We start from the raw sequence: 13,398 nt of genomic DNA on the forward strand, positions 1-13,398 counted from the left end.
GTAATGTATATTATATGCATTTACAATATGTATAATGTATATATATATATACAATATATACAATGCATATGGAGAATTATAAATAAATATTTGATGAAAATATAAAATTCTCACTGGGTATTACTGAATTTGGACTCTTTTTCCTTCCCTTTTTTCAAAGTGACCTGTAGAGAATTTAGCTGCAGGTGTCTGGATGTATTAAATCCCCATGTATAAGACAGATGTTAAAAGTAGAAAAACTGGAAGTAAAATTAGTTCAATACAAATGATATTTTAAAATTATCATAAGCAGAATAATGCAGGATTTTGCCATTTGGATCATGGGATTAATGCTTTGTCTGCTGGCACATTGGCTTCTCTCCTCTCATCATTGACAGACTTCTGTCTCCTCTTCAGCCTGTGATCAGCTGTCTCTTGGAGTAGCAGCCATCTTTGGGCCTTCGCATAGTTCATCAGCCAATGCAGTGCAATCCATCTGCAATGCCCTGGGAGTTCCCCACATACAGACTCGATGGAAGCACCAAGTGTCAGACAACAAGGATTCCTTCTATGTCAGTCTATACCCTGATTTCTCCTCACTCAGCCGTGCTATTTTGGACCTGGTGCAGTTTTTCAAGTGGAAAACAGTCACAGTTGTATATGATGACAGCACTGGTAAGTTTAAGTAGCTTTTTGTGGGTCCGCTTTTTATTTATGGATTTTTTGAATGTAAAATTTTATTTAGTTTGTAATTTGTAGCATTGGTCTTTCAGTGAGTCAGATTAAGTGGAATCCTAATAAGCAAAGAATTTGGTAAAGGAGTGAGAAAACATGATGGTTATGTCATTATAACACAAGTTGTAGTCATACAATTGGTTTTATGCTGAAAGGAGACTTTGAAAGCAATATTTTGCATATATAAAACAATAGTATCAGTATTCTGGTGATAGTAAAGACACTCTGAAGACCATATTTGGATTTTTTTTTCCAGTTCTGGGTTACACATTTTAAGTAGGACATTGATAAGGAAGAGTATCCAAAGGACCATTATGTTTGCAGGAGCTCAGGAACATGCCATATAAGGATTGTGTGAAGGAGTGACAGATGCTTAATTTGTTGAGTGAGGTGGAGGGTAAAACTAGGAGCAATGAGTGGAAATGGAAGAGAAGTGGATTTAGGTTTGACTTAAAGGGAAAAAAGTTCTTAACACATGGAGTTGTTCAAAGTTGAATGGCATGCCTTAGGAAGAAGTCTTCAAGCCAAGACTGGGGGACCACTTGGATGTGGTATAGTGGAGATTTTCATTCAGGTACAGGTTGCAGGTGTCTTCCAACTCTGAGATTCTATAATGTATATTTTGAAAAGTTTGAGATCAATATTTGTCTCAGAGATATATTTATTTATGTTAAGAGGAGGTTTCCAAAGTAATAGCATATGACTGGCTATCAGTAGACCACCATATCTAGCCACATTCTTACTCTGGCATATCCTTAACAGCTGGAAAAACTCTTCATATGCAAATAACATGATGGAAAAAGAATAACACATTTTGTTTAAATGTCTATGTAAAATGCTCACTTTTTTATTGACATGATGTTAAGGTCCAATAAGAGGCAATTTACCAAATGGCATTCTGTTGTATATTGTAAACTGAGGACTCTAATGAATTTTCTCTGGACATATGCCGAGTAATTAAGTCTCTGCCTTTTTTGTTACTATATTCAGTATATTGTTTTATATCTGATTTGGAAGGCTATTCTGAGATACAGTAATTAAAAATTCAGCCTCAATCATTCAAAGTTATTGAAACATTTGAAGAAGTTATTGAATAATAATAAATTAGTGATGAATTTGATTTTATTTAAAGTACTGATCTGGTTATCAGTATCATAGGATAGTTCTATGATTATCTTTTTTGTTTTTAAATTTGCCTGTAAAGTGCTACAGAATAGCAGTGACAATAAGAATTTCATAATTCCAGTTCCAGAATTACAGTTATAGAAATAACCTGTAAAATGCAAGATCAGATAGAATGGTCACTGAAATTTCCTTTCTACTTTCAACAACTGTGGAACCTATGAAATATGTTAGCATAGGAACACTCTGATACAACATGCAACATACATATGACCTTATAGAAACTGTCCTGTTTCCAAATTTAAAAAATTAGTATATGGACTCTCTCCATGAGAAGATGGTTTGATTTAGGATTTTATTTTTTTATTATTTTTTTTATTTTTTAATTTAAAAAATTTTTTTTACATTTTCTTTTTTTATATTTAAATTTATTTATTTAAGTTTTCAACATTCATTTCCACAAAATTTTGAGTTCCAAATTTTCTCCCCATTTCTCCCCTCCCCCCACCCCAAAATGCCAAGCTTTCTAATTACCCCTATCACCAATCTGCCCTCCCTTCTAACATCCCTCCCTTCCCTTATGCCCATCTTCTCTTTTGTCCTGTAGGGCAAGATAACTTTCTATACCCCATTACTTGTATTTCTTATTTCCTAGTTGTATGCAAGAACAATACTCAACACTTGTTCCTAAAACTTTGAGTTCCAACTTCTCTTCCTCCCTCCCTCCCCACCCATCCCCTTTGGGAAGGCAAGCAATTCAATATAGGCCATATCTGTGTAGTTTTGCAAATGACTTTCATAATAGTCATGTTGTGTAAGACTAACTATATTTCCCTTCATCCTATCCTGCTCCCCATTTCTTCTGTTCTCTCTTTTGATCCTGTCCCTCCCCAAGAATGTTGACTTCTAATTGCTCCCTCTTCCCACTGCCCTCCCTTCCATCATCCCCCCCACCCTGCTTATCCCTTTCTCCTCCCTTTCCTGTATTGTAAGATAGGTTTTCATACCAAAATGAGTGTGCATTTTATTCCTTCTGTTAGTCAGATGTGATGAGAGTGAGCTTCATGTTTTTTCTCTCACCTTCCCCCTTTTTTCCTCCACTGAAAAGTCTTTTGCTTGCCTCTTTTATGAGAGATAATTTGCCCCATTCCATTACTCCCTTTCTCCTCCCAATATATTTCTCTCTCACCGCTTAATTTCATTTTTTTAAGATATGATCCCATCCTATTCAATTCACTCTGTGCATTCTGTCTCTATGTGTGTGTGTGTGTGTGCATGTGCATGTGTGTGTATGTGTAATCCCACCCAGTACCCAGATACTGAATAGTTTTAAGAGTTACAAATAGTGTCTTTCCATGTAGGAATGTAAACACTTCAACTTTAGTAAGTCCCTTATGACTTCTCTTTACTGTTTACCTTTTCATGCTTCTCTTGATTCTTGTGTTTGAAAGCCAAATTTTCTTTTCAGCTCTAGTCTTTCCATCAAGAATGCTTGAAAGTCCTGTATTTCATTGAAAGACCATTTTTTTCCCCCCGAAGTATTATACTCAGTTTTGCTAGGTAGGTGATTCTTGGTTTTAGTCCTATTTCCTTTGACTTCTGGAATATCATATTCCATGACCTTTGATCCCTTAATGTAGAAGCTGCTAGATCTTGTGTTATCGTGATTGTATTTTCACAATACTTGAATTGTTTCTTTCTAGCTGCTTGCAATATTTTCTCCTTGACCTGGGGATTTGGCCACAATGTTCCTAGGAGTTTCTTTTTTTGCATCTCTTTCAGGAGGTGAGCAGTGGATTCTTTCAATATTTATTTTTGCCCCCTGGTTCTAGAATATCAGGGCAGTTTTCCTCGATAATTTCATGAAAGATGATGTCTAGGCTCTTTTTTTGGTCATGGCTTTCAGGTAGTCCCGTAATTTTTAAATTGTCTCTCCTGGATCCATTTTCCAAGCGGTTGTTTTTCCAATGAGATATTTCACATTATCTTCCATTTTTTCATTCTTTTGGTTTTGTTTTGTGATTTCTTGGTTTCTCATAAAGTCATTAGCCTCCATCTGTTCCATTCTAATTTTGAAAGAACTATTTTCTTCAGTGAGCTTTTGAACTTCCTTTTCTATTTGGCTAATTCCTTTGGCGCCTGTGGGTTGAGGGATCTGCAAACCTGCTGCTACCGCGACTGGAGATTGCCCCTGAGGTGTCCTCTTCCCAGAGCCATGCTGCGCCACCCACATGTGGCCAAGGCTGGGCTGGGCTCTGCTCCACGACCTGTGTAACCAATGTTTCCCGTGGGCCTTTCAGGTCATCCTGGGCTGGAAATCTCCTCCACTCTGTTGTTCTCCACTTCTGCTGCTCCAAAATTTGTTGAGAGTCCCTCTCTACAGGTATTTTATGGGCTGTGTGGGGAGAGCCAGCATTTGTGTGTCTTTCTACTCTGCCATCTTGGCTCTGCCCCCTTGATTTAGGATTTTAAAACAATGTAGCATTTTAAGAAATATTTACTGAGTTAAAAACAAACAAAAAATTACTGGTTAAGCTAGAGTCTTCTTTATACCCCTATTTTTAAAGGGTGTTTTTAAAGTTAAAGTGACTAAATTTTGGGCCCTTTAAAGGTATATTTCAAGTTATAGATTTAGAGTGGAATGAACCTCAGAGTCCAGATGGTGCAACTTTTTCATTTTTCAGAGTAAACTGAGATCCAGAGATCTTAAGTGATTTATGCAAAATTATACAGAAAGTAAGTGGCAAAGCTTAGATTTAAATCTTAGGCTCTTAGTACTATATTTAGTTTGTTGTATTCTTACTTTATGCCATGAATTAAGCTTTTCTCTGTACTTTGGCAGGCCCTATCTGACTATTTACAGTTGAAAAGCTCATTTACAAATAGGTTTACTTTTGCACGTAGGCCTTAATATGCACATATGTACACACCAATTTATATAGTACTTGTTTATTCTGTCTTAATCTAATTTACATAAATATGTCAATAATGCAAAATTCAATTTGCCAAATGTATATTAAGTGCCTACTTTGTGTTAGACACTAGGCACACAAAAACTGAATTGCAACGTTGTTCCTTTCTGCAACAGAGTATGCATATTGTTGTTGAGTGTGCTTATTTCCTAAAATAGGTAAGACATAATTGATATTGTTTATAGTGTTAAAAAAGAGAGAAAGAAATTTAGGAATAGTCAGGTTAATTGGTCTGTAGGAAATGATAAGAAGCAAATTTGTAATTTTTTCTAAGTGTTCTACTAAATAGGTTATTTTTGATATTGCCTTTATAGGTATACATTGAACTTTGCTGGCATATGTGAAATAGTATTTTTATTCTATGCATGTGTTCTAATAGGCATCTTAGCATAGCAAGAAAGAGTACTGGACTTGGGGTCAGGATGATTTGGGTAAGATTCTTAAGACCATGGATCTAGGTCTGAAAGGGACATTAGAGGTCATCTAGGCCAAAATCTGTCATTTTACAAATTAAGAAACTGAGGATCAAGGAAGTTGTGATGTGCCCTAGGTCACATAGGTAGTACATAGGTTTGCAGCTGGGGTACAAATCTCATCTCTGATTTACTAGCTATTTGATTCTGGTTGAGTGATTTAACTTTTATGTGTCTAATCTTATTCTGTAGGACTCACTAAATCACAGATAAGTTGCCATATGCATTGGTGGAAGGAAGGAGTTCCTCACCTACCTCCCCCTCAAAAATCACAGTTCCTTCACAAATTCACATATAGTCTCTGGGTTATACCAGTACATTTATAGTGAATATAAGGATATTGTTAGGTGGATGGCAATAGCAAAGCAAAGACTTATTATGCTTTCAGATCATTTTTTCATGAATCACCTTTAAAATAGTATGGTGCTAAAAATTAACAGACACTTTATGGTTGAGTGAACATATGTATAAATATACATACACACATATACATATACATATACATACATACATACATACATACAATGTAAAGTGTGTCCTGGTCCAAATCTGAATCTTCCATAACATTTTAAGCTGTATTTCTATGAGTTTTTATTCTGACTTTAAGGTAATATAGATCTTTGGGAAAAGAAAGGATCCTAATTACTTAAAATATTTTTTTAATGTTAACTTAGAGGAACTTCTTAAACATCTCTAGTTGTAACCATTCCTCAGAAACTGCTTTCAGAAGAAGGAAGCTTGCTAATGTCCTATTTACAAGTGGATGGCAATTTGGTGTATCCAATTGTGCATATTTTCAGCATTGTTTGTAATTAACTAATTGCCTGCTTGTAACTAATAGCATATACATTTGGTTAATTAAAGCCACAACTGCCCACTTTTAATTTGTGATCTATTTTAATTTAAGGCCAATTATAAGTAGTCAGCTGTGTTTGAAGTGTTTGCATATGGATTTAGGCTAGGACAGGAAGCAGTGATACTTTAAAACATCAGTCTAAATGTATCTATCAGCTCTAAGATTTCCTATTCTCCTTCTCTCCTCTCTTCCCCCCTCCCCTTTTTCCCTCCTCCTCTCCCCTCCTCTTCTTTTCCCTCCTCTCCTCCAGCTAAGGGAGATAATATGGTCTTCTGGTTAGAGTATGGGCCGAGTGTCTGCAAATGAGTACCTAGGGCTCAGTTTACTCACCTATAAAATGTAGATGATCTACAAAAAAATTCCTTTACATTTCTAAATCTATGTCCCTTCATTTGGCTTCCTCACTTCTAATCAAAATAAATCGTAAATGGAATAGCAGTTGATCTTTGAATTGAAATAGACAATGGGACTCAATGGGAGGAGAGGTCAACCATAACCATGAAATAAAAGGAAGATATTTTTGTTGTGGTTGTTCAGCGATTTCAGTCATGTCTGACTCTTTGTGACCCCATTTGGAGTTTTCTTGGTAGAGATTAGTAGATGGTTTACCATTTCCTTCTCCAGCTCCTTTTACAGTTGAGGAACTGAAACAAACCAGGTTAAGTGACTTGCCCAGGATCACACTGATGGTAAGTGTATGAGGCCAGATTTGAGTTCAGGAAGATGTCTTCCTGACTCCAGGTCCAGGACTCAATCCACTGAGCCACCTAGGTGATTTTTTTTAACCACATACTAAATTTGATGTCTGTTGTGATCAAGAATCTAAATGAATTCTATTCTATATGTTTTGGGTTGATGCTAAGACTTTGGTAAACTATTATACGTGTATTGTCCCTATCTCCTTTCAAAAGCAATTTATTATGTATTCTACTCATCCCATTTTACATTCCAATTTATTTTGTTGAGTTTTCCAGTTTGCTACTTGATAATTATCCTTCTTTCTGTAAGGGTTTTCTCTTGCCAGCAACAATCACGTCACTCTGCGTAGATGTAATGAAATTATATGTTATAATGTTGGAGCTAGACAAACCATGAAAACGATATGAGCAGGATATGGTCTTTTTATGATCATTAGCATTTGTTGTGGTCTTGGATGAATGCTTTTAAACACCATAAAAGTCTGTTAGATCTCTGAATGATGTCCAAAAAAGGAGGAAAGAATTGGCTTCAGAAACGTGATCATGTTTCTGTCAGTCATTGAGTAGAATAGGAGTCATTTTAAGTTTGAACTAAAAATAAATTAGGAATGTATCAGCTTGCAAACAGTCTCAATACTGAGTTGTAAGTATTTCCTTGTAAATCATTACACTTCCAGCTTTGTTTATAGACTGAGCACCCACTTATGATATATGTGCTCAGCGATGCTTGATATTTTATTTATTTCTAAAAAGTTTTATAATATTAGAATATAATACGGTATAAAATCATTTTCAGTGATGTTGGTCGTAAAATCTTTAAAATTTTAATCTTTTTTTTTTTTTTTGCTGCACTCAATATGCATATTTGTTTCCTTTTTGACCTTTGTTGTATACTTGTCTCTATACTAATGGCCTATTTATTGTAGCATGTAGTTGACCCTAGTTTCAAGAAGATTTTTTCAGCAGTCCATAAGTTATGAAAGGAAAGTTTTGAGCAAGCACCCTGCATAGTGTCTTTTGTTTGAGGTCCAGGTTAGTTCTTTGTGTAAAGGCTCATCTCCCGAAGGCTAAATACCAGTAGCTACTGTGTTTATTTTCTGTAACCCATGAAAACAATATATTAAGGCTTGGACGGTTGTGATTTATACTGCTATAAGGTGTACCCTACACTAATGAAATTAGGTATTGTTTAAAGTAACAAACTATCTAGATTTATTAGTTATCCATAGATAGATCAAAACTTTAGTGGCATTATTGTGATAATGCAGGGGAAATCATTCTGAATCACTCTAGGTCATATTTTGCTTTGGCTTTGGGTCCTCACAGCCTACATTGTGGTCTTGCAAAATGAATAAGACTGGTAGAGGGAAATGTGCTTTAAATGTCAAATGATATACAGTTAAGAATTTCATATATTCTTTTTTTGAAAAAAACCCCTTTCATACTGATTTCTTCAGTGGAATAGAAAAGTTAGGCAAAGTCAAAAGAGATGTGGACATTGCTAGCAGTTGAATGTTAATATGAATCAGAAAGGATCATAGATTTAGAACTTATTACCTGAAAGGTCATCTAGTCTCTTTCCCTTTATTTTTAAGATGAAGAGAATCCTAGAGAAGTTAAGTGATTTACTCATAGTCACACATCTAGTAGAGATCAGGGCCAAACAGATCCTTGGATTCCAAGTCTTATAGTTTTTCCATGGCACTATATTACTGTTGTGGTAGTGGTAATTAATTGGGGATGGTACCTGGTATCTATATGAAACTGTAGCCTAATATTTTATCACCAAAATCAGTTACCGGGAAAGTTCTTGAACTTGTCCTATATTACACTTGTAACTTTAGTATTTGGGTTATATAAATCTAAATAATTTACCAAATTAGGAAATAGGGACAATCAGGAAAGTTGCACAGTGATGGTGATAACTTGAGAAACTCTTATTCAGATTTCACAAATTCAAAGAATCTCAGAGTTGGAAGGGTCTTACAGGTGTGTGGGGTACAGAGATTCTTGCCAATAAATCAGAGACTCAGAGATATTAGCAGAAGGAATAGTTCATTTATTGACTTTCTCAAGAAAGGGCTCCCTCAGAGCACTCAAAAGATGGCACCCTGACCTAAGAGAGTGGAGGTATGTTCAGCTCAGCAGATTATATAGATCCTTACTGCCATCCCCTCCTCCCTAGCCCCCTTCCTCAGGGCTCATTGGTTCAAGGCCTGAGGGTATAATCTATTTGCAGCAATCTACCACAGCAACAGACAACAAAGACAGTTTTCATGAATTTTTGCCAGAGTAAACAGTTTTACACACACACAAAAAAAGGAGGGGGTGGGGCAGGTGTTATTCCTCCCTGCTAAAATAAGGGGTGGGGGGATGTCTGGGAAAGTACAGAATATGTTGAAAATATTTCTCTACAAGGTCAACCTATTGCAAATGTTTCTCAACACGGCAAAAAACAACTCTTTGAGGAGGCTTTACTCCTGAGAGATCCTCAGAGATCATCTCACACAAATTCCTCCTTTTATATTTTACCTTTTGAAGACTTCTCACACCATTCCTGACATACTTCTTCCATCAAATTATCTTCTCCTCCCTCAGGCTCATTTTGACTTCAAGGGTTGACCAGGATCCACCCCTGACTTTTTAAGATCATCAGATCATCAGTCGCAGGGACGCCTCTACCTTTCCTTCTAATCTTATCACTTTAGACAGGGTATCTTGAACAGTTTGGGTAATTAGCTGTATCAGGAAGGGGAGACATACAGGGAATAATGTTATACCACAAATTGCAATTAACACAAATCATAGAGTTTGTTTCCACCAACTTCCCCCAGACCAGGACCACCATGACATATTAAGAGGGAAAGACCAAGTCTGGACACATACATGGACAATTTTCCTGATATTGTCTGCTATATTTTTCACAATGTGGCTATTATCATCTGTCTTCATACAAGAGGTGGAAAGATTCAACTTCTCACAAACTCCACCTTCTTCAGCCAGCACATAATCTAATACTAGCCTATGTTGCATAATAACCTCCCTACTTTGAGTTAATTGGTCTGCCAACAAATGGAGAGCTTTGGCAGTCTGGTTAGTTACTATTTCAACCATAGCTTGGAGGCAGATAATCCTGTTTGGCATGTAGATAGGGGTTCTATACCCCCAACTCCCATCCTGCATCCATGTTGCTGGTCCATACTCTTTAATGATCCTTTCAGGTGACCAAGTATTACCTCTTCCCTTAGCATTCCCAGTGCTAGCAATAGATGTGTCCATAGTTCTCCTTGATCTCTCTAGATCATCATACAACTTTATTCCTAAGTGGTCTCCCTCTTGACCTGGTAGGAGAAAGAATTTGGGTCTAATTAGGCCTATATAACAGATCCCAATCCAATCTGCCAGGAGATGGGTGTAAGCAGTAAGCCATCAAATCCAATAATGTCCTTTTAATGCAGGATTCCTACCTTGAAATAATTTTTGCCCATAAGCAAGTGGAAAATAGTGGAAGTCATCCAGACCCAGTGGTCCGCTTTTCATAAATGTTGAGTTACACCTCCACAATTGCTGCTTCTCTTTCCAAGTACAATTATATAGCTTCCCAGTTTTGTTATCTGCACTCCAAAACTCATTAAACAACATTCTTGTCCCATTCTTTTCCCATCTCCATTTCAGCCTCTTAATTTCTGTATTATCCTTAGTACTATTAACCTCCTTACAATGCCACATCTCTGGCTCTACACATATTGATTTTGGTCCCCTAGTAGCAGCTCTGAATCTACAACTATTGTCTGTATGAGACTGGTACATGGAATAATGAATGCATTTTATTACAGTGCCATTTGGACAACTTACCCCAGTCAGGGTCCAACTTCCCTTATACTTAGTGCACTCAAGAGTACATGACAGGCTCTTGAGTTGACACTCTGGCCTCCTTGTAAGTGTCCATTCACAATTACTTTCTCCAAGCCATGTCGTTTCTCCTGTTTGGTTCAAGCAATATTTGCCTTGGGCTGATTCTGCCAAACGCCAGAAATGTCCCTTGTGTTCGTCCTAAAAGCCACTACTGAAATGTACCTCAGACCTTTTGCTGAGAAGCCACTCAGGTTTCAAAGGTACTGGGACCCAGGGCCAAGATTCTAATTGTTGAGGCCCCCCACATATCCAACAATGGGTGAGGTTAAAACTATGCACTATTGCCTCATCAGCTTTTCAAATTTATTCCCTTCCTCGTGCCAGGGTGCTCAGATGGGGGCGAGGGCTCCACAAGATAAGAGAGACACTACTAAGATCGATATTGAGGAAAGCCCCATGGTGTTATGCTGTTATTACAAGTACAGTGGCTATGCAGAGTAATGGAGATACAAGCAAAAATACCCGTGACTAGAATCAGCAACAGCAAGGTTGGGGTTAATAAGCTCAATAATATAAAGAGTCTCAAAGGTAGGGATAGATCAGGGTTCATGTGTCCAGCCTGTGAGCGGGCCCCGCCTCAGGCGTATTTTTAGTCCCTCCAGTCCCTCAGTGCCTGCAGAGTCAACTGTCTACTCTATTAGAGGAGTCACTGGTCCTCTGACTTGGAGATGATGAGTCTACTCACGCTCCTTGCTTCGGATTGCTGTCAGAAGTCAATAGGACTTGAAACGGTCCCTCCCAGGATGGAGCAAGCTTCTCCTCCTTCCAGGTCCTCATCAGTACCCAGTCACCAGGTTGGTATTGGTGAACAGGAAATCCCAGAGTTGGGGTCTGGGCAATCAGGCCCCTTTTCTGTAACGAAAGTAAAGTTCTGGCCAAAGATTGTACATATTCTTTCAGAAATCTGTCCTTATTAGGAATAGTGGGAATATCAGTCAAAGTAGTTGGGTAGGGGTGCGCCTATAATAGTTCATATGAGGACAGTTCAATATCCCTTCAGGGTTTAGTTCCAATCCTTAGCAAGGCTAAGGGAAGACATTTGGTCCATGGAAGCTGAGTTTCTAAGGTTAATTTGCTCAGCTGCCTCTTAATTTATTGATTCATCCTTTCTACCCTACCTGAAGATGGGGGATGCCAGGGAGTGTGGAAGTCCCAAGATATCTCAAGGGCTGTCATAATAGACTAGACGATCTTTGAAGTAAAGTGCATTCCCTGATCCGAATCTGTCCTCTCTGTCAGGCTGTATCTGGGAATGATTTGTTGTAAAATAATTTTGCTTCACTGAAGCAGTGTCCTGTGCCAAGGGGTAAGCTTCCACTCAAGAGGTTAGGTGATCTACTACCACAAGGAGGTATTTGAGTCTTCTGACATGGGATAGCTTGGTGAAGTCCACCTGGATACTTTGAAATGGCCAAATACCCATAGGTCTCCCTCCTCCTGGTGCCCAGAGTAGAGCACTCTTATTTGTCCTTCGACAAATAATGCAGTCATCCACCATCTGATGGGCCAGGGTAAATCCCAGGAGACACAAGTTGGGTCAAAATTGCATCACATAGGTTTTGGACATCCAAGTTACTCCCCTGATGTAGGTGTTGTAAAACCTGCCTCATACTGGGCCTTACTGGTTACCTTTCTACCGTCTGTTAGGAGCTACTTCCCTTCAGCATTTTGTATGACTCCTAAATTCTGGGCCATTTTCTTTTCATCCCCAGATAGGCTAAGTGGGCCAAGAGTTTGGGGAAGGTCAGGAATTAAAACTAACATCTGATCCTCTCTAGTTCCATACTCCCCTTCACCTACCCTCTTTGCTTTCATATCAGCTAATCTGTTCCCTCTGGCCTCAAATGAGTGCCCTGGCTGATGTCCATTTACACGGACCATGGCTATGTCTTCAGGCAACTGTAAATTTTCAAGAATTTCAGAGGGGAGAGTGACATGGGTCAACTCTTTCCCCTTACTGTTTATCATATCCCTTTCTTCCCAAATATATGTACCATTCCCCAAGTGTACTTGGAATCTGTATATATGTTTCCTCTTTTCCCTCTTAAAAGTTTTAAAGCTTGGTTCAAGGCATACAATTCACAAGTCTGGTCTGGTCAAGTTTTTGGCAGCTTAGCTGCCTGTACTAAAGCTGTTCTGTTGTCTTCCACAAGAGCATACCCATTCTGTCTCTGCCCTCCACCACCCTGGAGGAACCATCAATTCCCAAAATAAACCCGGAGGAGGCTTTGGTCCTCCAGATTAAGGCCCGAGAATTTTCTCATACTCTCTTTTAGTCTGTGTAAGAATGTAGAAGGAGCCTCTTTTCTCCTTTCTCTCCTGATGCACTTCCTGTACCTTGTTTAAGTTCTGGCTCTTTGGTACTGCATTTCTAATTCCTAGAACAATGATCTCCCAGAGTTCTCGAGTCCCGGTGCGGTGCATTGTTATGATCCTGTTTAGGATCCTGAAGAGTAAATTTCTCCTCACTTCTGGGACCCCCTTGGGCTATTGGGTGTGCATCATCCCAAGCTTTCACCACAGCTGGCTTAATCTGCCCTTGTTCTTCCCCTGTGAACAGAATATCTAATATTGCTATCATCTCTCCCCAAGCTTACACATTTGGTCCTAAAAACTGATTAACCTGATCAGCGACCCTGGAGGGTCCT

The 13,398-nt window shown here is 38.3% G+C and overlaps 1 protein-coding gene across 1 annotated transcript in view; it reads left to right on the plus strand.

Moving 5' to 3' along the window:
* Nucleotides 1-13,398, plus strand: part of GRIK2 (glutamate ionotropic receptor kainate type subunit 2) — a 791,214-nt gene that overhangs the window by 274,691 nt on the left and 503,125 nt on the right. Inside the window, exon 4 of the mRNA XM_072642936.1 lies at nt 397-654. Coding sequence (XP_072499037.1) covers nt 397-654 — 258 coding nt within the window. The remainder of the gene's footprint in view (nt 1-396; nt 655-13,398) is intronic.

The sequence above is a fragment of the Notamacropus eugenii genome, chromosome 2 (assembly GCF_028372415.1).
Source record: "Notamacropus eugenii isolate mMacEug1 chromosome 2, mMacEug1.pri_v2, whole genome shotgun sequence".
NCBI classification, from domain to species: domain Eukaryota; kingdom Metazoa; phylum Chordata; class Mammalia; order Diprotodontia; family Macropodidae; genus Notamacropus; species Notamacropus eugenii.